At 37.2% G+C, this 26967-nt stretch overlaps 2 protein-coding genes across 4 annotated transcripts; both read left to right on the plus strand.

The window, feature by feature from the left end:
• Nucleotides 1-337: 337 nt before the first annotated feature.
• Nucleotides 338-6702, plus strand: LOC103969686 (uncharacterized). 3 transcript variants are annotated; one of them, XM_009383311.3, is made up of 3 exons: nucleotides 338-838; nucleotides 990-2973; nucleotides 6276-6702. In XM_009383311.3, the coding sequence occupies exon 2, from the start codon at nucleotides 1384-1386 to the stop codon at nucleotides 2581-2583; it is 1200 nt and encodes a 399-aa protein (XP_009381586.2). In that variant the 5' UTR covers nucleotides 338-838; nucleotides 990-1383; the 3' UTR covers nucleotides 2584-2973; nucleotides 6276-6702. The 3 variants fall into 3 exon arrangements, with proteins under 3 accessions (XP_009381586.2, XP_009381587.2, XP_065028729.1); XM_009383312.3 differs by having other exon boundaries at nucleotides 1011-2973; XM_065172657.1 differs by having other exon boundaries at nucleotides 338-2973.
• Nucleotides 6703-7021: 319 nt separating this feature from the next.
• Nucleotides 7022-26422, plus strand: LOC135651965 (ribulose bisphosphate carboxylase/oxygenase activase, chloroplastic-like). The gene is made up of 13 exons (XM_065172656.1): nucleotides 7022-7349; nucleotides 7460-7545; nucleotides 8039-8048; nucleotides 12247-12309; nucleotides 13552-13665; nucleotides 14187-14248; nucleotides 14987-15041; nucleotides 15323-15524; nucleotides 17684-17790; nucleotides 19739-19794; nucleotides 22452-22544; nucleotides 25759-25922; nucleotides 26026-26422. Exons 1-12 carry the CDS (start codon nucleotides 7037-7039, stop codon nucleotides 25864-25866), a joined length of 1269 nt encoding a protein of 422 aa, XP_065028728.1. The 5' UTR covers nucleotides 7022-7036; the 3' UTR covers nucleotides 25867-25922; nucleotides 26026-26422.
• The last annotated feature ends 545 nt before the right edge of the window (nucleotides 26423-26967 follow it).

Consider the following 26967-nt stretch of genomic DNA (forward strand, 5'->3'; position numbering starts at 1 on the left):
TGGGAGATATATTTCTTAATGGTTAAAGAATAAGGCTAAGATATTAAAAATGTTTAAATAGGAATCAATATTAGAGGTAGAAATAAATGTTAATTTGTATCGGAATTCAAATTGGTATTTGTATCGCGACTCTCAAGTCCGAGGCGTTGACTTTTGACTTATGACTTGTAAGCCCGACCTTTTCACACTCGGGTGGCTCGCCAACCCAACCAAACCCAAGAAGGCTCTGCTTTAGCCTCCGGTCAACCAACTGGGTCAAACTCGCCCTCCATCAATCATATATGGTGGTATGCTCATTCAACTATCTCACCTCCGCCCACAAAACATTCCTACCCTCACTCTCACCACGGCTCTTCTCTTTCCTACGGTTCATCTTCCGGGCCCCAATGGTGCCTCTAATAATACAGCGGTAAGTTGTGGCGTCAAATGAGCATGTCCTGTATATCCAAGCAACCAAACAACACCCATATGTTTGCCGAAGTCCCAAAATCGATCGAGCAAAGGGAAAAAAAATAGCGAAAAAGAAAAGAAAAATAGCCGCGGGAGCGAGAGGTGAGTCGAAGAGAGAAGAAAAGAAAAAAGAGATTTTTTTTTTCCTGCTTGATCTACCCGATTCACCTCGAGGATAGCGAAGGAGTAGAAGAAGAAGAAGAAGAAGAAGAAGAAGACGTGGAGAGCGAAGCAAAGAGAAGACGAGCAAAAGCGCTTGAGAGGGGTAGAGAGAGAGAGAGAGAGAGAGAGAGAGAGAGGAGGAGGAGGAGGACGAGGAGAACCGGAGCTACATGCGCCGCCGGCTGAATCGAGGCGACGTCCGCTAGTGTTCCGAGCTCGGGAAGAGGTCAGCTTCAATTTTCTCCTTCTCTTTTTCTTTCCTCATCCTCGTCATCGTCCTCGCACGGATTACTTTCTTTTCTCCATTCGTCTTCTTCTTTCTCTACTTATCTCGCTTTGATCCGGGCGGGAAACCCGTTGAAATCCGCTTCGATCAGTTGTGGGTCCTCTGACCGCAGGCAGGGGAGCGGATCGCTGCCTGGTTATTTCTTGGTGTTCCGGTGCGCAATGAAAGCTTTCCGAGATGGCTGCTGCTAAATGGATCTTGATCCTGTGCTTTAGGGTTTTTGGCTTCTCTATGCAAGAACTCCGGTTTCAAGTTTTCATCTCTGCGGCTGCGGTTTCTCGATCTTTCTTTGATTGAGGGTTTTGGTTGTGGAAGATGAGATTTCCGCCTGCATTGCTGTTGCTGATGAGTTGGCCGCTTTGTATAGCTCATGTTCTATCAAGAAGAAGGTGCAAACCCTACTCATGACTAAATCATAGAGTGGCAGAGGATGGTTTAATCTTCTTAATTTGGTGGTTGATTCGATGACAAGTATTCATTGAGAGATGCCACAGCCGCCAATGCTGCAGCCGCAGCCGCCGCTGCCGCCAATTATGAAGCATTCCCGGACTAACCTTGGTGACCTTAAATCCCTGATAACCAAGCGTCTCGGCCAGGAGCGAGCACAGCGCTACTTCAGCTATCTGAACGATTTGCTGTCGCAGAAGCTGAGCAAGCGTGAGTTTAGCAAACTCTGCATTTTGACACTCGGCCATGAGAATCTCCCCTTCCACAATCAACTCATCAGTTCTATCCTTCAGAATGCCTCAAGGGCTAAAGTTCCACCACCTGTTCATCATGACAAATTTGCCCAAATGCCAACTGGAATTGTGTTGAATGGTGATGTCTTGCCGAGGTTGCCCCACAAGATCAGGAGTAGGACCGATAATCACCGGGTTAAAGACTGCCCCAGTCCCCTTGGACCAAATGGGAGGGCACAAGTGTCTGCTCAGCTGTCATCGATACCATATAACACAGCAGTTTTAGGTCAGCATGATGATCTGAACTCAAGTGACTTGCAGAAATTAATACAACAACAACAGTGTGGGCCTCACAAGCAGCCAACAAAGAGAGCAAGGATAGATGAAACACCTGTGCACGACCAGGGTGCCGTACATAGCCCAGTTCTTGCTGAAGTAGTTTCTGTAGACCAAAGGGAGGACATAGAACACTGGAATAAAATGGCTTCCCTTAAAGGTCCTCTTCAGGCTCCACTTGGAATTCCTTTCTGTTCAGCAAGTGTTGGCGGGGCAAGAACGCCATTATCATCAGGTAGTGCTAACATTGATAGGTTTCATAGGAGTTATGATTCTAGTGAACTGTATCATACTGAGGTATTGAAAAAACGAATGGAAAAAATAGCAAAAGCACTGGGCTTGGAAGGAGTGACAATGGACTGTGCCAACTTGCTGAACAATGGGTTGGATGTGTACTTGAAGCGGTTGATTGGTTCATGCATTGAGCTAGTAGGAGTAAGAACAAGGCATGAATCAACAAAGCAGCCATTTTCCAATCTCCTTCCTTTTGCACAACCTGAGAATGGTATTTGTGTAGGAAGCCAAATGCATGGTAATGTTGGTTTGGAAGGCACGCATGTGTTGAGTATGCAAGATTTTAAGGTAGCAATGGAGGTAAAGCCACAGCAACTTGGGGAGGATTGGCCCATGCTGCTTGAGAAAATATATGTTCGCTCATTTGAGGAATAGTAGAAAGTATGAAACCATTGCTGGTTTGCAGGAACCTTTGGCACTTGGATGGGCTCTGCTGTTGAGCACCAGTCTATTTGGGATTGTGAGAAACCTATTTGAGCTTCTTGGTTAAAAGATGTCCCTTGTAAGCTTCTTCCAGGATCAGCCTAGAAGGATTCTGTAAGATCATGCTAAGGATCATCTCAAACAATTAAAAATCCTTATATCAGCCTGTCCAAAGGAAAGAAACCATCCTGTTTGTCTCACTTATTATATGTAAGCATATTTAAGGAGGTGGCCTCTTTCTCACAGTATCACCACCAGAGTCTCAAGCTGTAATGCAATTTGCATCATGGAGATTGAGGAAAATTCTGCATGATTTCTTCTGTATCTTATACAATCACTTCTGTAAGTTTTCAAGTTTAGATCTATGTACTATCAATCGGTTAACTTTCTGCTCATTTTGAAATATCATTTTCTGGGTCTTTTTATTTATAAATTTGACTTCTAATTGTTTGGTGGCCCATAGGAATATTGTTCAATGTAACTGTGTCTCTGATTCCTATTACACTTATTCCTTGTGGTCACCTTTGGTGGGTGTAATTATACTGTAGTATTTTGTGAGCATAATGACCATTTCTCTTATTTGCTATGTATTATCTGAATTACTACTTTAAAAAAACTTTTAGATTTAAAATTTAACAAATTGTTTCATATTTTGATACAATGATGGAATATGAAGTGGAGTCTAAAGAACTATGTGGCAAATTACTTCAGAAAAAAGCAACTAATTTACCTGTAGCAAATAATTTGATGGATAAATTTTTTTCCAATGGCATGCATTTAAGGAAGCTCCAGCAAGTGTCTTTTTTTTTTTCCTTTTTCCAATTCAGACCTTTACAATTCTTCCATTGCGCTATTGTATAATATCATTTATCTTATACTGTAAATTCCCTTGGAGCTTTTCCAATACAATTGGTAGAAATTCTGAGGCACCTTCCTCAACATCTGACTTAACGTGTGAATTATTTCTAGCTTACAGTTTGCTTCTCTGTGCACATAGAATGACAACAATTAGAGGATCTTGCTAGGTCATCCTTGTCATATCCAACAAGGTTATCTAGCTTCCTCAGTGTTATTGTATACACCATGGTGTGTGAGTATTTGTATTTGTCTGTCCATGTAGCTTGCATAATTGTTGTCTGACGAGTAACTCTTTATGGTATTTTGGTATATGAGCATATGCATTTGTCTATTTGTAGGGTTTGCCATTGTGGTGGTCTGACAAGTACCTTTATATGAGTAGCGCACTTCGCTGCCCTTCTTTTGGATTTTTGTTTCTAATTTTATTCTCATTTACTACCGAGGTATGTGGTATGCACCCTTTTGAGTAGGATGTAAATCCTATGGATCCTTTGCCTTTCCTGTCACCTTATCAGTGGACCTGCTATTTGGACTTACTGCCTGGCATCCTAGATTCAAAAACAGTTAGACTGTTCTTGCAAAACTTAAATCATACTTCAGAAGTGTTAAATAGGTTCTATTGTGTGATGCAGAGATTTATGCCTCTGTCTAATTCACTTCTGATATTTAGGGTGTTTTCAGGTGCCTCCAATACTGATTAAACTGACATCCTAGATGCACTTCATAGTTGACTTATCAAGACATTGATATTGGAAGCTTCTGTCACATAGATGTTTATGTTTTATATACTCTCTTGACATTACCAGTGATGCATGATGTATACCATTCTATCTTTTAGGTGTGGCAGGCAAGAGTCTCATTAATTATCTTTTCTTTTTCATGTTTCATTTTACGCTCTCTCATGTACTTGGGAAACTGTCAAATGTTTCTTTTGTGGGCTTGTCAAATGACCCTCTTAACGTCACAGAGGGAATGGGTGAGTTGAGATTGGGGCAACAGGAGATATAATATAGTCTTAAATACTGCTCAATATGTGGAGTTGGAAATGAGAGACACACAACATCGTATTGTAACACCTGCGGGATTGTACATGTTTTTGGTTTAATAAAACACATCTTGGTTCTGTATTGTACTTGCTGTTTTTAAATACATAATTGCATATTGTGTTCAGTCTGTTTAGTTATATCTGATGTACTTCCCTCCTTGAGAAAACTTTAAACAACAAGATCTGTTTGTTGAATGATAACTTCTTACTTTGGCAAGGTGATTTGAGCTTGTTTCCAACTTCTTGTAACATGCAACATAAGATTCTTAAAGGGTTTTGAGAGCTTATAGACTCTTTGACACTAAGAACAAACTGAATTTGACTTCTTTAGCAACTTCTAGAACATCAGTAAGAGTTTTCAGATAAGAATGAGTAGCTGAGAGTCTCAGACTCAGGTGCAGCAACTTAATTAAATTACAAAATCTGCAAAGGCTGGCATATGTCATTCCTAGACCATAAGCATGGCATACTGTTGCCACCTAGCTGCAAAAGAAGTTGATTCTTGAGATTAAATCATGTTTAAGATGCTTATTATTTTCTCAGAAACAGTAAAGTTACACTAATTTAATCAGGGTGACCTTGTAATTGAGCATGAATGTTTAATAGAAACCTACAAATCTCTTAGCATGCTATTTAATGGTTGCATTGTTAGTGATTCTCCTAAATTCAATGAGATTTTGATCGTGATTGGAAAATAGGATGTCCTGCTAGTAGATTGGTTCAACCTGGACATATATTGGAAGATTGTGCCGGTAGAAAACAAATTAGAAACCATCAGAAAGACCTGTAAACTGAAAAAAGAGGTTAGAAAATAAGGGGAAAATGGAACAAATTTAAGCATCATGTCTATGATCTATACTGAATATGCATAATTTTGATAAGTATAGTATACTCTGCTGGTAAGGCAAGATTATCTGAACATCATAGCCTTAGACATTGTGTTTCTCATTGTTTGCACAAGAAAAAAATTATTCAAAACATGCTCATTGTGTTCCACTTCAGCTATGAATGTTGTCCAGATATGTCTAAATGTGCTTTTCAATATTGACAAGAGGCAAATGAAGCATGAAAATAGTAGCAAAATAGATGGTCTTTTCTCATGCCAAGAAGATGGTGATACTAAGATGATTAGCAATATTTTTGGCGGTTCAGATATTAGCAAAATGGAACTCAAGTAATGCCCACCAGTTGTGTTTTGGGTGAGGGGTCCTCCAAGATGTAGAAATCGAAGCATCAGATGTAGAGATGGACATTGAAAAGTTCATAAAGCTAGCTTGAATTTTGAACTTTATTTTAGTTTTGGTAGTGTCGTTATCTATTAATCTAAGATACTTCTGCCATGCATAGCTCTAGGTGTAGTACAACAATATTTTTTTGTTAATTATTAACCTTGGTCCTCAGCTTCAATTGCCATCATCTTAAGTACTCGGAGTTTGTACAGATATATCAATCTATTCTTTTAATGTGTTCTGGAATGCTTGGTCCTTCATATGAAATTCTTTCTGGTTGTATCTAACCTGATCAAAAAGCTTGAAGGATGATTGATTTCATCCCTAGCATTAGAGGCATTTTATTCTGTTTTCGCAAGACTTGTTTCTTGCATTTATATCAGATATATGTAGTAGCTGTTAGCAACATATATCGTCTTTCTTCCCCGTTGATGACTCCTCCAACATATCTTTGTAGTGTTCTAATCTTCGGAAGTTGTCTGACCGGCATTTTGCTTGCTGAATGAATCCAGAAACGAAGGTTACAGTTGTCCATGAAGGGTCTATGTGCTGATATTTGCAAAACCAAAAGCTCTGAACATGACCGCCGCTTGACGTGAAAGAAAGTCCGAAGTATTCGTGAAACAGTTGGTTGATTTATGCTTCCAACAAGACAAAGCCGAAATGTTTCCACCAGCCTCCATGAGTCTTATGCATAGATAGACAGGACAAAGTTCGTTGTGGATGATCTCATAGAGCAAGAAGAGAGAAGAGTATGTTTTGCTACTGTTGTCTTGTTGTTGTTGTTGTTGTGGTTGTTCACTTATGTGCATTGTTTTTTCCCCAGTTTTGTGTTTTTGGCACTTGTGAGCAAATAATAATTGATTGGTCTGCATGTGAAAGACTTTCGAAGATAAATTTGATGTTTTTAAGACATAAATCATATCATTTTACTTTTTATTGTAAATATTATTCGAGCAATAATGATCACTGTCTGCTCTTATTTACCCTCTTAATTAATCTGTTATAATGACATCATACCCGCCATTCCAACCGTCGAAGACAAACCCGCCATTCCTCCACGTGTTTTACCCGTGCCAACAACTGCTACAAAATGCAAAACGCAATCAGAACAATCTTGCACGTGCACCTAAGGCGAACCGGAAACCGATTCCAACGGTCGAATGAAATCAAATAATTGGAGCAAAAAAAAAGGGGGAAAGAAATCCGTTTTCGTGTATATTTTTCGAGGGTTATAAATAAAAAGGGACGGCCTCTCCTCCATCCATATCGTATGGCGGTCGTCAGCAGCTTCCACTCTGCCCTCCTCCCCTTCTCCTCGCCTTCGATCCCTATTCCTATCCTTAACCCCGTGAACTGCGAGAAGAGGCGGCGGTGGACGTCTTACTCCACCCGCCTCCAATGCTCCTCCCGCCCCGATGAGGCGAAGAGGATCTCGGAGCAGTCGTCCTGGGAGTCCAAGGATTCGGAGGGGAAAGACTACCTCTACCGCCTCGGCCAGGAGGCCGACAATATGAACATCGCCGTCGGCGCTCGGCAGGGCGTGATCGACGACCTCTTCGTGGGGAACTTCCTTGGAAAGGACTGTGCGTCCCTCTGTCCGATGATCGCCGTCTTTGTTCCTTCTCTTTCTTTTGGATTTGGTTTCAGATTGTTTCTACTGATTCGATGTTACTTGCTTGATTGGTTTTCGCAGCGGATATCGTCTTTGATTACAGGCAGAAGGCAACGAGGTCGTTCGAGTACCTCCAGGGCGATTACTACATAGCACCTGCCTTCTTGGTTGGTCTCCATTTCTGACTCCGTACCTGTTCTTTAATTTCGTTGCACTAGGTTGTTTGATACGGTATAAACATAAAAAAAAAAAAAAGTAGATGTTGTCACAACTAAAGATCCATGACATATAAAATCAAATTCGAATATATTGTCAGCGGTATCATGTAAAAGTTATCTAGCATGTGTGGCAGTATGAGCCTATAATTTTGTCACTTTTATCTAGTATACAAGCTATCAAGCTAAGTCACTCTTAAGCTTGCACATATCAAGGAATCTATGTCTATGCTGTTGCTTTCTTTAATGCTGTTATGTTGAATTGAAAAGTTAAGCATACTTGTGCCATTTATTTCTTGAAATACTTAAAGTTTGCTCTTGCTTTTCATTTTCTTTGCACAATTTTAGTATGGCATATCTCTTACCAATAATGTCATTTTTGATATTTCTTTCAATTTTTAAAATTTGAACACTACACTTGACAGTGCGTTGTCCTATTCTACAGGACAAAGTTGGTAAGCTCTATGAAACTTTGCCATGACTTTGCCTTTCTTGAAATTTAATGAGGCGTCACTCTGCGGAAAAAAAAAGGAGCAGTTGGACTATTTCCTTGTATCATGTACTTCTAGACACTTGCAATTTTTTTTTGAATTAAAATACAAGAAGAAGTTTTTTTTTGTTTACTTTTCATGAAAAAAATATTGCCTTTAAGCATTTTTGCCTATTTGATTGATGCTTTGTTCCTTTCTGTTTTAGAATGACACTTCTAGTTCAGTAGGATATGAAAGTAAGAATGCATCTTATCTTATTTCCCATTATTTTGGTAAATTGAACTTTTTTTCAAGTGGTTCATCTTTTCCTTCTATTGCTTGATAGTAAAGGAGTTGGTTTGCAGAAATATGGTTAGTATTGCACTAGAAAACCAAGGTCTTATTATCAGTGATTTAAAAAGCGCTAGGCGCCAAAAGGCGCCAAGGTCCAAAAACGCCCGAGGCGCTAGGCGCTTGCCCAGGCGCTCGCCCGAGCGAAGCGAGGCGCTAAAATATAAAAATATAAAATATAATTAATAAATATAATTATTTAAAATTTTAAATAAAAATATAAAAATATATAATATAATTAATAAATATAATCACATTAATAGTATAAACCTGCTGACGGAGAAACGAGGAAGCAGCGGCGAGCGGCGACGGCAGCAGCGGCGAGCGGCGGCGGCGAGCGACGGCAGCGACAGCAGCAGCAGCGGCGAGCGGTGGCAGCGGCAGCGGCAGCGGGAAAGAGAAAGGGAGCGGAAGGCGCGAGCAGCGGGAGGCCTCGAGGGAGGCGCGAGCAGCGGGAAGGCTCGCGGGAGGGCTCGCAGGAGGCGAGAGGGCTCGCGGGAGGCGCGAGCAGCGGGAGGGCTCGAGGGAGGCGCGAGCAGCGGGAAGACTCGCGGGAGGGCTCGCAGGAGACGCGAGCAGCGAGAGGGCTCGCGGGAGGCACGAGCAGCGGGAGGGCTCGCAAGAGGCGCGAGCAACGAGAGGGCTCGCGGGAGGCGCGAGCAGCGGGAAGGCTCGCGGGAGGCGCGAGCAGCGACAGCGGCGAGCAGCGGCAGCGAGCGACGAGATCGCGATCGGGATCGGGATCAGGATCGAGAGCGGCAGCGGCAGCAGGTTAGTGTTGGGTTAGGGTTAGGGTTAGGGTTGGAGTTATATCGGTTTAGTTGGTTCGATTGAACCAACTAACAACCGAACCAGGACCGAACCAGACCTAAAATTTTGGTTCGGTCGCCTTGGTTTACCCAAGCGCTCTCCCGAAGCGCCCAGCGCCTGGGCTCGGGCGAGCGCCCAGGCGGCGCCTGTTTGAAGCGCGCCGCCTGGGACATTAGCGAGGCGCTCGGGCCTCGCCTCGCCTCGCCCGAGCGCCTAGGCGAGCGCCCGAGCGCCTAGGCGAGCGCTCGAGCGCCTTTTGCAATCACTGCTTATTATGTATACTTGGTAAATAAAATTGATATTTGGTGGGTGCTTATACTTTGAGCTTCTAAGGATTAGATCAGAAATTAAAATCATTTAGGTAAATTATAGAAAGTTGACAACAAGCCTTGGTATGATGGTAAGGTTGCTCCTTTACAACTTTTTGGGTGACTAAGGTCAAGTCATGGAAATAATCTCTTTGCTTTTAGGGGTAAGGCATCTCTTTGCTTTTATGGGTAATGCTATGTCAATTAACCCCCCCAAGACGACCTGCATTGGCAATAGCCTTTTTTTTAGGTTCGACCATTTTTTGGAACCTTAGAAGAGGCTATTGTTGTCTTGGCAATAAACTAGTACTACTTCTGAACTCTAGTTCCTATTGATATGACTGAAACCAAGACAACTCGAGTGGTTCCCATTGATATGACTATAAACTGGTGCTACTTCTGAACTCTGGTTCCTATTGATATTAGGGTCATCTACGTAGATGTTCTCTTGTTATTGAGTTATGCTCGCAATAATAGTGCCAGTTAAAGTATTATCTTTTTTTGTACTCCATGCATCACTATTTGGAATAGACTCACTTCACTCCGATGCATTTTGAACATATTAAGACAATCTTAAATAGTTTGCTTTCTTTTTATTCTTGATTGAAAGTTAGAACTGCCTCAGTTAGTCATGTATGTAAATTTCTTACTTAATTCTTTTAGTAACCTCATAAATCCATCTTAGTATACTCTTTTTTGCAACATTAACTTTTTGTATTGCTGTTTTCTAACTGCACAATGTTCAGATTTGTAAATATAGAGAGCATTGCATCTGTATTGGATAATTTTCCCTTTTGATCTAAAGGATCTGATTATACATATCTAGCTCTCCACTTTAATGATCTTGCTATAATCAAGAAACTTATATGAACTATTATCTTTTAAGGAATTTTTCTATCTATTTTAACTATGCTTTTGACTTGTCTCTATGTTCAACTACATAGATGACTAAATTGTCTTCTTAAAATTGTAACAAATTAAGTACGTAGCGATGATTTGAAAACTATTCAGGACATAATCAATTTATTTTTCAGCTGGAGTTAAAGAATGCAATTGGAATAAATTCATGAAAATAGACATTGAGATGGAATTTTCATTGGATGCTGTACTATATGTCATTGTGGTATTAGCCTTCTAGTTTGGAAGTGAAAGAAAAGTACTATCTGGATGTTTGTCGAAAGAGGAGAAAAAAAAGAGAAAGAAAAAAAGGTTTTTCTAGTTTTCTCTTTTTGAAAGTTCATGGTCTCCATTTGGGTGTTGGAAAATTTACTGGCATTTTCCCTTCTTGTTCAATAGCAACTGACTACAGCCACTGTATTAAGAATACTAGTACAATTCGCTTGTAAATAATCACTGCAATTTCTTGCAATCAGAACAAACAAAATTTCATAGGACTCTAGGAATAAAATTAGCCTGTAAGATTGCTCAACTTCATTGTCAATTCAAGGTATTATTCTGGAAACCAGAAAGCAAACTGTTAGCTCAATTGAAGTAAATGAATTGTATTCTTATTTTGAACATATTAAATCTAAAGAAACAAAAGGCAAGCCACCTATTATAATTATCAGCTTGCTGTATGTCCATATTGGTAAAAGATGCAAAGGGCTGTGACATTGTTGTTAAGATCTTGAATTTAACTGCTATCACGAATTTTTTAATGCCTGATTTTGGGGGAAAAGAACATGTGTTGATACTCCAGCTATCCATGAGCAAGATCAATGATTATGTTTCAATATTTTTGTTAGTGAAGTCCTTGCACTTTATGACAGAAAATGTAGCACATAGATAAGCGATGATGTATAGTCATCAATCACATTAATAAAGAAGCTTTCAAGCTTCAATACTGCACATTAACGAACAAAGAAGAATGATGACAGAGTGTGTTGGATTCTTTTCTTATAGAATGGACAATGTGCCATATGCTGACAGAGTATGTTGGATTCCTTTAGTATAGAATGGAAATAGATAGTTTCATGTATACCTTTTTAGAATTGTTGACTTCTAAGTTCTCATTTTTCTCTTGGTGGACCAGGCACAAATGATAAGGACTTCTTTTGGTTTGCAAAGTCTTTCATTTGAAAATATATCTTATTGGAGCAAACGAAAAGCTATTTTCTGTAAAAGACACAAGAACTGAAACTTTCATGTGTAATGAACAAGGACACACCAATGTGCACTCAAAAGCCTAAAGAATTCTTTATTTATGGTGGCCAGTCTTTTAGCTGCTATGTAGGAAAGAGTTAGTTGAAAGCTAATAATGATCTAAGTCTAACAATTTCGAGTATTTTAATAGTCTCCTTTTATAGAACTCATAATAAGAATATAAAAGATGGGACATATGTTTCAGATCCATCCAAGGATAGTTGCAGAAACCTACCTACTCATTTGGGTTAAATAATGCTAGTAAGTTATGGCTGTGGTAAGTATATTATATTAGTGATCGACATTTAAAAGATCTTAGTTTCTCGATATCTTTCCAGTGACTGAGTTTTTGGGTGATTCACGTAATGGTTCATGATTAATTCTGGTATTCTCATTTGACTAAATGTTGAGTTATTCATGGATTTAATTATTTCAATACATAAGCCTGAATTAAAAAATAATTAGACTTTCTATATTTGTTGCCTTTATCAGATGTATTTGGTACTTTGTCATCAAAATAACCAGTTCCGGTTTTAAGTTTGTCTTTCATGAATGTCTTTCATCTTTTGCAGCTTGCCACATTGTGAAGAACTACATTGCCCATCTACTCAATGTTAAGGTTCCTTTAATACTAGGTAAAAGTTAAAGCTTTTTTTTGTGTTGTATAATTTCATGTGTGGAAACTGATTAAATTTTATATTCACAAAACTTTCATGTGCAAAAATAATTAAAATTTTCTTAGACAAAACCCACTTCCTAACTTGTAATTTGTTAAAACACAATTTAGATTTCATAGTGACAAGATGCCTGCTTGTTTATCTGGGTTGGTGATCTAGGTGTCTTATTTAATATGTTAGAATAAGCATCAAGGCAAGTTCCGTGGATTGTGACTATTCTTATATTAGAAACAGAAAGGAGAAAATCTGCACAAGCTTGCAACTTTTGCAAGCTAGATTTGGATCTAGATTTTGATCGTGTTCAACACATCACCTCTGAATTTTGGTTGCGTATATCGTTGACATCATTGAAAGAGTTCGTATTGACCCGAAATATAACTCAGCAGCATGAGACTACATTTTGCTCTTTGAATTAATGTATGTTCTAAGAGAAATCATGGATAGCAAGTATCGATTCTAATGTATTGTTTTCTATTTGTAGTGTTATGCCAGTATGCCTTTTTCTGGGTTTTGACTTTCATTTGGATGATCTGGTTTTAGTTGTCATCCAAGTGTAATTAAAATTTAAGATTATAAAATTAACCCTTCTTTTACATTTTCTCTGGAGTTGTATAAGATTGTGTGTTGTGTTTAGCTCTTGGTTTATGAGCTTACAAAGCTTTATCAAATGGTATATCTTAATCGCCAGTAAGCCTTTGAGGGCTAGTCTTATGCCTCTGCTGTCTAAAATTTCATTTAGGAAATCTGAATATTTGAAAGTTGATAATTATGTTCAGAGCTTATCAAAGTCAATGCAGCCCAAGTATCCGATAAAGGATTTTTGCATACCTTCATCTTATTCTTCTTTCTTAAATCTTTTTGTTGCAGGATTTACTTGAATATTTCTGAATAACATATACTTCTATTTTACTAAGAATTTTCATGTCAACATACTTCAATGATATTTCTTTGGCTTTTGTTCCAGTTCAGTTGCAACCAGATGCATTATTTCTCTTTTTTTTCTAATCCCATAATGGTGGAAGCCTCACGTAGTGGACCATCCTTAACTTTATGATGTTGATTATTTAAGTTTAACACCACAAAGTCACAAGTTCCTTTCTATTGTCTCATAAGGTATCAATTGCTTGTGTTGAGAACATGCAGCTAGCCAGCTACTGCTATTGTCTTTGTTAATTCTGATACAAACATTTAATTTTCTAGGTATATGGGGTGGAAAAGGTCAAGGGAAAACATTTCAAACCGAACTTATTTTTCGTGCAATGGGTATTGAACCAGTCATTATGTCTGCTGGTGAGCTAGAATCAGAGAGGGCAGGTGACCATGCATCACTGTTCTCTTAATTTATTCTAAGCAGTATATTTTTCTTCATGCAAACTCAGTAAGCAGCCTTTTCATATGTTAATTATCATTTCTGTATTATAATTCTGTTATACGATGCCTTTCCTAATCAAATGGTTATATGAAGTCAGTAGCCTGGATTTGCCCTTTTTCTTATGTGAAGCAGCCTTTTCATATGTTAATTATCATTTCTATATTATAATTATGTTATATGATGCCTTTCCTAACCAAGTGGTTATATGAAGTCAGTAGATTGGATTTGTCCTTTTCTTTTTTGTGTATGCCATCTAAAAATGTAGGCCAGATATGTTTCAAGTTCCAATAGATAAGTCTAACAATATGCCCTAATTGTATGCTATTTTGAAATTAGTTCTCTGAAATAAGAATTTTTGAACTGAGAAATAACTTATTTTTTAATGGATCTGAGGTTTAAAACTTGTCTTTATTATAAAAATGTATGATTGCTTTTCCATAAATGATGTTCATTTTCTTTGCAGGAGAACCAGGCAGGCTCATACGTGACCGATACAGAACAGCTTCTCAAGTGATTCAAAACCAAGTCAGAGTCATTATAAACTTTTACTGCTTCTATGTTTTTGTTTCATTTACGTAATATTTTCTAGTTTCTCACTCATTTTTGCAGTTTAGGAATTTTTACATATACCATATCCAGAGATTAATCTCATTCAAAATTACCCTAGGCTTTCAGTAGAATACTGGACAAAGAAGCTGAATTGATTTCTTCCTTACTGTCACCCTCTATTTGGTGCATCCCTTATATTATGGTTGAGGTCCCTTTAGTGAACTAAGTTATGCTAGGTAATTAAATTATTACCATAAAATGCTCAAAAGCCATCGATTTTTTTCTGAAGCTTGTATGTACAGTCTGGATATTTATATTACAGGTATAGAACAGAATTTGAACTGTCTACTGACTAATATTAAATGTAGAAATTTCTGTTTCATATCATGTATTCACAATGTCTAGTTGAAATTGCTTTATTTTACTCAAGGTTTGCCGTACCGCTTAGTGCGGGTGGTACATACCGATCCGATAGGGGACCGGTATGGGTGGTATATTGGTACGTCCCCATGTGCTATGTGTCGGTATGCTCGGTATGACTCAGCACATTTTGGTATATACCGTACCGACAGCTGGTCGGTACGTCGGTACCGACTGGTAAGGCGAATCATATTTTGCTATCTTCTATTTCCATATTTTTCTATCTGAGAGATGTTTGTAACTTTCAAGAGAATTCATTATACTTGTTTAATGATTTGTTTCTTACATAAACAGGGAAAAATGAGCTGTTTGATGATTAATGACATTGATGCTGGGCTGGGGAGATTTGGTCAGTCATTTATCTGTTTTTGTTTGTGAATTTGGTCAGTTCATAACATAAAATTAGATTAAGGTATCTTATTTATTAGCTATGATGTGCAAAATGTGTTGTTCTAACTGAGGTTCTTGTTTTCAGAGTGACCTGCTTGTCCAAAAGGTTTTAATTTATAATAAACTGTCAGCTTACAGCTTGCTTATAGAAATGGCATTACTTGTATCATTACTTGTATCGTTACTTGTATTCTATTGTTTAACAACACTTAAATGACATTATTGTTTCTTTCTACCTAGGAAACACACAAATGACCGTCAACAACCAAATAGTTGTTGGAACCCTGATGAACTTGTCAGATAATCCTACCAGAGTAAGCATTGGACAGAAGTGGAGAGAATCAGATGTTGTGCATAGAGTTCCTATTATTGTAACTGGCAATGATTTTTCTACACTCTATGCTCCTTTGATTCGTGATGGAAGGATGGAGAAGTTCTACTGGTAAGTGCCTCCTCTCATATGAAATTTATCTTTTAATTTCTTCTACCTTTCTACGATACAGAAGTGTACAAGAGATGTTAATATTTCTGTTGCATTTTAAGATATTCTTCTTGCATTAAAGGAACATGTTTCATTAGAAGTTAGCAACTTGAAGCTGCTTTAGGGTTTTATATTGATTTAGAGTCAGCAAGCATTCCTACTACTATGATTTTGGTTTGATTATGTAATATGCTACTTCTTAAGGGTTATTGATCTTTCAGACTTTTACAAGTCCCTTCTTGGAAAATAGTGGTGGAAATCCCTTACTTGATGTCATCCCTCTTTGAAAAGTGCTTATGCCCTGAAAACATCAGATGATGGCTGCCTCATTGAGGCGACCATCATTTCAGGAGTCCTTTGCTCTCATTTACAAGGGTATCATGGCCACTAAATGTTTCTGCAACTCATCATCTATTTTCAATTGGAGCTTGCTTTTCCCTGCTTCACCTATCTTTTCCGTAATCTTGAGATTTGCCTTCCATGAAACCTATAACATCAAGACCTACTATAATCTTATCTCTTTGCCCTCAGCCCTCTCCAGCTTTTCTTGGGATAGGAGAAAATTATTTCACATGGGATTCTACCGCTAAGAGATGGTCTTCAAATTCGAGGTCATATCCTTTTATAGATTTTTCAACTTGGGAGATGTTAAATTATTTCTCTGGGAACTCCACTTGTACACCAAAAGCCAAATACTTTCTGCATGGCTCTTATGAAAAAGATAAGATACGAAGAATTCCTTTGCAAGAAGAGATGGATCCAACACCCTTCCTATTAACTTTTAATGCTTTGGTGGATTCCACCAACCACATCTTCTTTATGCTGCTCTTTGGCTTCTTCTATCTGGGATGTCTTCCGCCATTTCTAATTCTGGAATTCATGGAGACATTCTACCTTCTTTCCAATTGGAGACATTTTGGATATGGTCTTATACTGCTAATGTTTGATATGCTAGGCTATTTGGAAGGAAAGGAATAACAGAATGTTCAAGGGTGCCCCAGATGGTCTCTCCTGCAACATCAAGCATAACCTTTTATGGTTTGCCAGCTTTTTAAGGGCTCTCTGTGCTAAGGGATTTATTATTATTATTATTATTATCATTATTATTATTGATGAATTTATGGCAACCTTTTTATGGTTTTCCTTTCATAATTATTTTTATTTCATATTTTCTTGTTTATCTTTTCTTTTCTCTTTTCCTGTACTTTATTTCACTTTTCTTATGAAATAAGATTGCAGCCCTGCTGCTTTATCCCAAAAAAAGGTTTGTTGTTTACAGCGCCAAGGATGTATAGGCTGCATGCTGCAAGTATTTGCTGTGTGTGGCCTGGCACATGCTTGAATATTTGCTCCATGCTGCAAGTATGTATAGGCATGTACTAGGCTACTAGCTCCAACTGCGTGAACTAGCATTCGAGTATAACACGTACCCAGTATGTTTCCTGGCAAATTGCAGTGTGTGGCACATGCTTTGTTGAGTTATGGCCAGCAAATTCTCTGGAAAATGTTTTGGAAGGTTTCGCAAGGGAAATATTGATTACTTGCTAGGATGCACCATCACAATTTTGTAACTTTATTGAAACTATAAAGAAATCATCTAGGCATCTTCTATATACCAAGGTTTTCAGGTTCAGGTACCAAATCCAACCCATGCCGGTGGGTTGGGGGGACTGGATTGCTCTTTTTCAGGCGATCTGTGTCCTGGTCCACGGGTGGACTGGTATATACCAGGTGGCATGTATTGGTTGCCTGGTATATACTGGTCTGCCTGGTTTCTTGAACAATGCTATATGCCAAAGGCATCTTAAAGCCCCTGAGACCTGCTAGCTATGATTATCAGACATAGCTCATGTACTTTATAGGCCATACACATTGTGATGCTTTCTCTATTGAAATTATAAACTGATTAAACTCTTATTATGTTTGTTTAGTTATGGAAACAGTCAAATTTTTGCTACCAAGTACCAACATTGTAGATATGATGCTCATTCAGTTTCCTCCTCCTTGCTAGTCTTAGGACCTCTTTTGGGATCACTGCTTTTGTCTAAATACTATTCAATATGAATATTTTATGCGCCTTTTAGTTACATGTCAATACAGAATATATTCTGCTGAAACAGGCAGCCAGACCATGAAGATATAATTAACATTGTTCACCAGATGTATGCTAAGGATGGAATAACCCGTGATGAAGTTATAAGAGTTGTAGACACATTTCCAAACCAAGGTACTTCTCCACTTGTATCTGTAGTTGCTCACCAACCTTAAAAATAAAAAATAAAGAAAACAAGGATAACACTTTGACACTGAGTTTCTGCATTTATTTATCACTCAGAAACTATTTTCACTGAAATGCAAAAATGTGTCTTATCTTTTTGTTATTCTTTCTTTGGGTTGGAAGAGGTGGGGACTCAATGTTCTTTGTTTCTCACTTTAATTCTTTTTAGTAATGCTCTTTCTTTCTTGCATCTTTATTTTCGTTGGCATAATTGCACCATGATTTCCTGAGGCATTTGCTTAGTGCTAGAGTATTACTGTCTGAATCTCCCTATGAAGTTTGTGACAGCAATTTCTACTTATTATGCTTGTTTTAGAGGTTAGCATCATATTTTTATTCTGATTTTTCTTAATATCTTTCTTGTCGAAGTTGTGGCAAAATAGAGTTCATACTACATTTACCTAGCAACAATACTGAGACACATTTACAGAATTATCCATTATATGTTTTATCTTCAGTATATATCCATGGTATACATCATCAAGAGTTGAGACTGGTTTTTATAAATGACATATGTATGAGAAAATCAATTCAAATGATCCATTTGGCTACTGACTTTCAGTTAATCATTTGCCATAAAGCAAAATTTGAAATGTAGAAGAATTCATGGGATAAACTCCTGAAGCGTCTATCAATCTCATGTCAATTGTATAAAATTGGTAAATACCTGGCCAAGAAAAAATTAGGCTAAAGAGATATTAACCTAGAAGCTAAAAGGATAGCTGATTGCTATATTATCTGATGCAGCTAGGAATTATAATTTGAATTTCCCCATCTTGTGCAGAATCTGGATGAAGGGAAATGACTAGCTTTGATAGAAACACTTTTTACATCTCTAGGGCAGAAATTTGATGTTCTTAACTTGATTGAATGAAAGCATGGTGCTTAAGACTTGGATATCTTTGACTTGTCTTGCTGCTTTAAACAAAGATGTATCTACATCTAGATCCTCCTTAGTTGTGATGAGTGCAAGGTTATAACAGCAAGAACATCAACCTTGAACAAAAATTCATTATATCCTAATTTCATATTTGGGGTTTGTCAATCATTTCCTCTGGTTATTTCTGTTTATTTCGGGATAATTATGTCTTTCCATATCTAGCCAATCATAGATATCTCAATAAGCAGTGTTAGAGTCATGCAAGCATAAGTGGTGGGAAGTGAGTGCATGAGTGCATTTCTGAAGCACGAGGGGCACTGTCAATTTTCTAGCTATTAATTTCTAAGTTGCCTTTACTTTTTCTATAGTCCTTATAAGAAATCTTAGAATAAAAGGTACCTTAAAAATATCGGAATTCATTTTTTAGTCAAGAAAGATTCATATGATTCATAATTTCTTTTTTTTTAAAGATCATTATTATTTTTATCCTTCAGTGCATACCAGTAGACTATTGCCACCACCATGGTCTCTGGAAAAGGTTTCTATTTGGCATGCTATACACTGGCATTTGTTTAAATATATGGGGCTTTAACATATTAAATATTGCAGGAGCTTAAACTTAAATGATGCACATTTAAGGTTTAAGTCAAATATGGGTATGTATCTGTGTGTCTCTGTTTGTGTAAAGAAATACAGAGACATATTTCTTCAAATGTTCAATAATTGCTTGTATAGTTCTGAATGGGCAGATATGAAAAATCTAATATTTTGGATGATATATGATGCAGTCTGAGCTTTTGCAGGGCATTGATCCAAACTTGTTTGAAAAGTTGAAATATTATCTTATCTTCACAATTTGCGTCAAAAGAATCCTGGCACTTAGGAGTCCTTCAGATACATAATTGGCTTTGAGCTAATACTTGCTCTGCATTTTGTGGTTTTTTTTTTGTTTATGTTTATCTACTTCTAGTTTTCTAAAGTAAGTGTGTTAATCAAATCATTTTGTTCCTTTTGCAGCATTGGATTTTTATGGGGCACTTAGGTCAAAGACTTATGATCAGTCAATCTTGCAGGTGTTCTTTGTTTATAATAAAGTTCTATTGTTTTCCTTTACTAGATGCCAATATAACTCTTTTAGTTACATTTTTAGCATAAAATCATAGACCTAAGTATGTTTAAATATTGCTGTTGAAATCCTGCACTTGTTGGCTTGTTACTGACTTTGGTAAGATCAACATTTTAAGGTAAGAATTGGAAGATATATTACTGAAAGCAAAATGAGCTAAATAAAGAAGCCAACTAAGTTTTGTTCTCGACATTTTGTGTTGTCTCAGGGTCATGTACCAAGCTTTTCAATGATGAGGAATTTCAAAATTTACCTCTTACATAGTTACAGATTAGACTTTTCAGTGTTTTAAGTCAGGACATTTGACAACATTGTGTTTCTTTTCCCTGTAAACTCCCATATCAAATCAAGATTTGTGTCAATCCATCGTAAATGTGCAGGAATGCAAACTTCTGCAACAGGATATGTTTATTTAGTAAACTAGGAAAAAGTGATACAAATTCTAGTTTTGGTTGCTGATGCAACTTTTTAGCGTAGGATCATTTGAAATGGTTAGAACATAGAAACAGTTTGTATAGATTTCAAGGGTCACAGATTTGTAGAACGTTGTTCTAGTTTACATGGACTGACCACTGTTGCAGCACAAACACATTACAAAATGACAGTTTTGATGGGTAAACTATCCTATCCTCAAAAAAACTAAAAGCAAAGTGAATTAGGATTGCAGAGCTGGAGGAACCGGACAAACACCCTTGGGCAAACCTCAATCTTGCATGAATTTTTAGTAGGACTTATCATGTCATACATGTATGTTGCATACAGTCACAATATTGTATCTACCAACACTAATGTCTAACATACCATATAAGCAACAGACAAAATTTTGATGTGAAGGCAGGTATACTTGAGGCAAACTTAATCAAGATAGGCATGAACAATTGATGGCAATATGACTGGAATATAGAAGGTGCCCAGCTGGTGAGGTTCTTTGAATTTTTTTTAATGATTCAGAAAAGAGAGAGAATCTACAATAATTGTAGAGAGAATCTACAATTATTTTCTACCATAACCGACGGTCTGCAATTTCGTACCGTACCTGAGTTTCGACGTTCGCTTGGTACGGTACGAAACTGTATACCGAGCGGTTATATATATATATATATATATATATATATATATATATATATATATATATATATATATATATATATATATATATATATATATATATATATATAACTCGGCGACGTCGTCGAAGTGACGTCGCCTCGTTTATATATATATATATATATAATTAATTAATTTAAAAGGCGACATCGCATCGCCTCGGCGATGTCGCCTTTCCCTTCCCCACGCGGGGCGACGTCGCCTCGTTTATATATATATAAACTGAAAAAGGCAACGTCGCGTCGCCTCGGCGACGTCGTTGAATGTCGTCTTTTTCTAAAATATTTATATATAAATATAAATATATGTATATATATATTATTTTATTATTTTTTTTGTTCCGTCTGGTAGCGGGCGGTCCGCGTACCGGTATGCCGTCGGACCGGTACATACCGCCCGTACCAAGCGGTATCATTCGGTATTGCCTACCTACTATAAACCACATTTTTATAAGATAATTAAAATGTTATAAAGCTATTCATGTATAATTACACTTTATAGAAAGTGTATTGTGGAATTGTCATATCATAGTTTAATGTAATTTAAGCAATATATAAATGAGTAAGCAATTGCATGGGCAGATGCATTAACATGGGTGGATAATATTTAGGATTCTAGATTAAAGTATGATTTGTGACACTATCATTTTCTTTTGCTTTAGAAAATAAGAACTGCTCGCATATTTAAAATGTTGTTTTTTTTTAATGTTTGGAGAGTTCTGGGGTGCAAATGCGAACACAAACTTTCTTCAATCTTGGCTACAGTTATTCTTAAAAGAATTAACCAGAAAGAACTTTAAAATTTGACTAATTTAAGTTTGCAACATCGCACATCACTAGCCATAAATTTGACCAATTTAAGTTAAAATATTCTTTGGAACATCATCTTATGTTATGCACATGTTCCCAGCATCAGGGGCCCTACCAACTTAAAAGGCAAAAGGAAAGAGAAAAACTTGTCATGCTTTTGTAACCTAACATCAAGCTTTTTCTCATGTACTCTTTTTCAAGTTTCTCGAGCTTATACTAAAACTAATCGCCTAGAGCAAGGTCATGTTTCAAATTCATCTTGATTACAAATTGTGAAAGGAAAATTCATAGTTGCTAAGGTCCACCACTGGTGCTCTTTCATCGATTCTCTAGTTTCCAAGATTGCATTTGTTATGGAAGTCCTAAGTTAAAACTGGATATCAGTATTGACTAATTTAGTAAAGGTCATTTTGCTTCAATATGGAATCAAATAACGCAAAAAGTAGGCTTCATGTTTTCAGATAAGCTTTTCTGTAATTAACTAAGTGATTGCCTGTTTTTTTAGCATCAGTTAATTTTTTATTCAATACTTTCTAAAACCACTAAATATGTGGTTACCACATTAATCTGATTAAATATCTTCTATTTTTTTCCTCATTTTTGAGTCTGATTTGTTACCATTCTTTACTGTTTGTAATCTCTGCATTACTAAAATGCATACATTTTACTATTTCCTATTAAATTACAGTGGGTAAATGATACCGGTGGATATGAAAAACTTGGTGAAAAGCTTCTCAAAGGAAAGAAGGATGGGCAGCTTTCTACTTTTGTTCCTCCTAAGGTTAGTGTTTGAACTACCTAGTTACCTATTATCATTCCAATTTCTTGGTAGCTTAATTCATTTGGTACAACAGAAGTTAGTAGTTACTTCTAGTCGACAACTAAACATATTGACAAAAACAGAATTTTCTTTTCAGATTTTAGTATCTTTTTGCTCTCTCTCTCTCTCTCTCTCTCTCTATATATATATATATATATATATGTGTGTGTGTGTGTGTGTGTGTATTTATATTTATTTATCAAGCCAAGCTCCCATTATATTAAATTAACCCTTCACATATAGATTCATCATCTTGTGCACCCAAATAGAGAAAGCCAACAAGGCTATATCTCTCCTTTTTGAAAAGCTACAATGCCTGCCATGGCAAGAGTACATTAGGCCAATTATTATGAGAAAATGGCTTTATAGACAATTGTCAGGTAGAAGACATTGGGAAATAATCTCTATTTCTAAATAGTAAATACTATTTGGGTTTATTACTTAGGGTGAGAGGCTTTCATCCGATTTATTTATTTAAGATATAATTGATTTTTTTTTGTTAACCAGGGTAAAAGTGATTAGATAGAATACAGGTTCAAACCCCACTTCACAAGATCAACAATGGTTTTTACTTTTGCTGGTTGCTAATAAAGAACTAGTTTCTGATTGATCTAGTTTAATTGCATGGTTCAATATGGATGAAAACGTTGGTTATAATCAAGGTCTGTCGTACCGAAGCATACCGCCCGTACCGGGCGATACGTACCGGTCCGACAGGTTACCGGTACGTGGACCGCCCAGTACCGCTACAGTGCTACAGTACTATACTGTAGCACTGCTACAATATGAAAAAAAATAAAAAAATATCCGGTACACCAGGGTGTACCGCTCGGTATGCCCTGATATACCACCCGGTACACTGGTACCGTACCATACCGAGTCTGGGTCGAAACGCTGATACGGTACGGTACAACGAACCTTGGTTATAATAGTGTATTCATCAGTAAAATAAGATTGGTTTAGGGCAAGTTTTTTAAACTTATTGTACTTATCTATACGAACAGTTTGATGGTCAATTGTGATGCTGACCTGGCTATTTTGCTCGTTCTATTCAATACTGAGCATAGCACCCAATAAAGTAACTGATGTTGAACTGCACCATTTGTTATTGGTACGACGCCACCTTTTTTGTTTTCTTCTGTTTTTAAACTCTCGATGAATGTTGATGACTTGTTTAGCTTTTTTTTCTCATTGTCTTATTTTTTTTTCCTGCTCCCCTCTCTCTCTCTCTCCCTCTCTCCCCCACCCCTCCCTTTTTTTGAAGTTGGAAGCTTACGATGGTCCATCATAAATGTAGCTTTTGTTAAACTTGGATATGGTTAGAACTTGATGATAGATGATAGTGTTACAATTGCATGTGTTACAGTATATAAATTGGCAAAGATTTGAATCTAAGCTTGATTGCATATGTTATAGTTAATTTTTTACCAGATTCTTAATGCCTCTGCATTTTTTTTTAAAAAGTCCTAATATATGTTTCCTGTTGTTATAGCAGAATTTGTATCATATAATTATGCTATTTAATATGTTTGATTATATGATATTTAATATGTAATATACTATTATAAAATGTTTCTTTAGTGATATCTAAGAAAAGATAATTGATAAATGCAATTTTTTGATATAAAATTTATTTCATCCCCCCTTCTTGTTTTATATTAGTTCAAGTCATGCTCATATGAGGTATAAAGAAAGAGTGTATTCAAAATTTAAAAAAAAATCAAATATCCAACTACTGAGGTGAGATAAGTAGGGGCCATACTTGTGCAATATCGAAGATGCCATGTCTTTTTTGTTTTGTTCCTTCCTTTTGGCATATTATTGTAGTTTGTAACCTGCAAATAATAGACATGTCATCGGACAAATAGAATGAGCTGATTTAAGATGCATGATTATAAACACTTTTTGAATAGATGGTATATGTTGATTTTGACATATCTTATCCTCAGTGAATAGAAGTAGGTGGAGAAAAGATGGAGCATATTGCTGATGAAGGAAAATGATAATGATAATAAGAATAGTATTGAATCCGGAACCGGACTCGACTTTATGGATGGATGTTATTAAAATAGTTTTGATGATAATGATAATAAGAATAGTTTTGATGGATGTTATTAAAAAAAGACGACTGAACTAAGCTTTTGAAGAAATCAAATTTATGTTGTAGGGCCAGAGTGCTCATCGCCCAACTGATATTACAGCTGGTTTAATCGATTTAGTAGGGCCTCTACAGTCATAGGTAGGCGAGGGGTCAGATTTTATTGAAATTAATTGATGTTGTAAGGATTGTCACCTTGCTAATTTTTAAGTTGGGTTTGATAGATTTTGTAGGGACTCTACGGTAACAGAGAAGCAAGGGGTTGGATTTCATTGAAATGTTCATGGTGTGTTGGTAATAGTATTTGATTGATCCTCCATATGCCATGTGTTAATCTCGTATCCCATAATAAACCGCATCAACCCTCATAATTTCCAGATCACCTTGTGCCCCGAATCAGGGGTGGTCTGAATCCACTTTTCAGATCTTTCCATATAGCAAATATCATTTGCTTCCCAATCCTAGCTTCTCATATCCCTTCTCTGTATCATTTTTCATTGACAGCCATCAAACCCTGAGTTACATCGTGCTGCAATGTATGGTGGTAGAAGATGATCTTAGCAACCCCCCTTATGAGATTCTCGGCCACTCCATCCAGTTAATCAATAGGAAGTTCCATTGGTCTCTTTGTGAATTCATCAACATCCATCATGTTTTCCTACCCAAGCTGGTTCCACCAACCCTGTGAGGACTCTTCTTGTTCTTGCTTAAGGTTCATGGCTGAGATTAAGATTGTGTAACAAAAAGAAGGTGGGTATATGAGTCAAGATGGTGACAAGGAATTTAATTTGCCAGTGGTGTCAGGCTGTGTAACTCCATGGGACAGGGATTCCTATCTTGGGTCCATCAGTTCCATGGGTAAGATAATAAAATACCACGTAGTAACCAAACTAACTAAAACCATTTTTAGATGTGGGTTCAATTTCCTTGAATTTTGTAAGTACATGCAGACTGCTTTATTTAATGTAAATCTTGAACCATGTCTCTGCATTGCTTTTATTTTATTGGAGCACTCCATTTGGTATAAATATATGTGTGCTCACTTAAAAGTTCAACTGGTATTGTCGTTGGACACAGCAATCAGTCGAGGCATTGCTTGAATCAGGGCATTCTCTCGTCAAGGAACAGCACTTGATTACAAATTCCAGACTCTCAAAGGAGTATATGAAGAACATCGATGACTAGCACAATATCAGAATAGATGACACCAGATATCTGTTGTTCAATTTCTGGAGTGTTCTGTAAGAAGTGTACTTTTTCTGTAGTTTGCAAATGTGGATAGCATAGGTTCTCTGTTTTCTTAGTTCCACTGATAATATCCGGTGTGCTTTCTCTGTGTCACAGCACGTATGTTTCTGTAAATTATTTTTATACCCGAGGCAAGCGAGAAGGCAATTGATAGGAGGTCAAGACGTAGTTCTTTCGAATTGGATGCAAGAAACAGTGCTGAAAGGTAAAAAAGCCACCAGACCGTAGAAGATATCAGGGAACGAAGAGCACTAGAAGTGGATCTACCCATTATAACAAGAAACGACTCTGAGCTTAAGAATCTCTTCTGTTTTCTTCTGCAGTGCAGATTAATTCTGCATGCACTATTTCCCATTACCATCATTCTGCAACACAAACAGTGTTATGACAGCTATGAATCTCATGCTCACAAGCGTCTTTCAGGTTTCTTGTGGTTTAATACTATCATAATGGGAACTTGCATTTATTAATTTATCAACAGTGTCCATTTCCAGTGTTTGTTTTGACATTTCTACTGTTTTGAGTTTGGGGGGTGCAGAAGCTCACAAACTGTTTACGACCTTCGATAGGATTTGAAGTAGCAGATCAGTTAAAGGTATCAACAGTGTTTGTTTTGGCATTTCTACTATTTTAGTTGGGCTTAGAAGATCTCATACTGTTTACAGCCTTTGATAGGATCTGAAGCAGCAGAACAATTTAACATGAGGCTCGTTGAATAGTTTGTATCTCTTGAATCTTGTACCGAGCTTATTCTCATGATTTGATGCTGCAACTCTTTTCGTTTCGGCTTGCAATGAGAAGTTTGAGTTGTGGACTGGGTAACTTGATGGATTCTATCTTGGAACTCTTTAGCGATTAAAAGGAAAAGCAATCAAAGAAAGCACTATGAAACTCGTGAAAGTATGTATAGATAGGAATTTAGTTTCTTTAACATGAAAACTTTGAGATTCACCAGGCATAGAGATATGCTGATACACACATAGAGCCTTACCCATCTAAGTGGAGGCGCCTGATTCACCAATAAGTGCTTCGCAAGGG

This window comes from Musa acuminata, chromosome BXJ3-10, assembly GCF_036884655.1.
Source record: "Musa acuminata AAA Group cultivar baxijiao chromosome BXJ3-10, Cavendish_Baxijiao_AAA, whole genome shotgun sequence".
Lineage (NCBI taxonomy): Eukaryota > Viridiplantae > Streptophyta > Magnoliopsida > Zingiberales > Musaceae > Musa > Musa acuminata.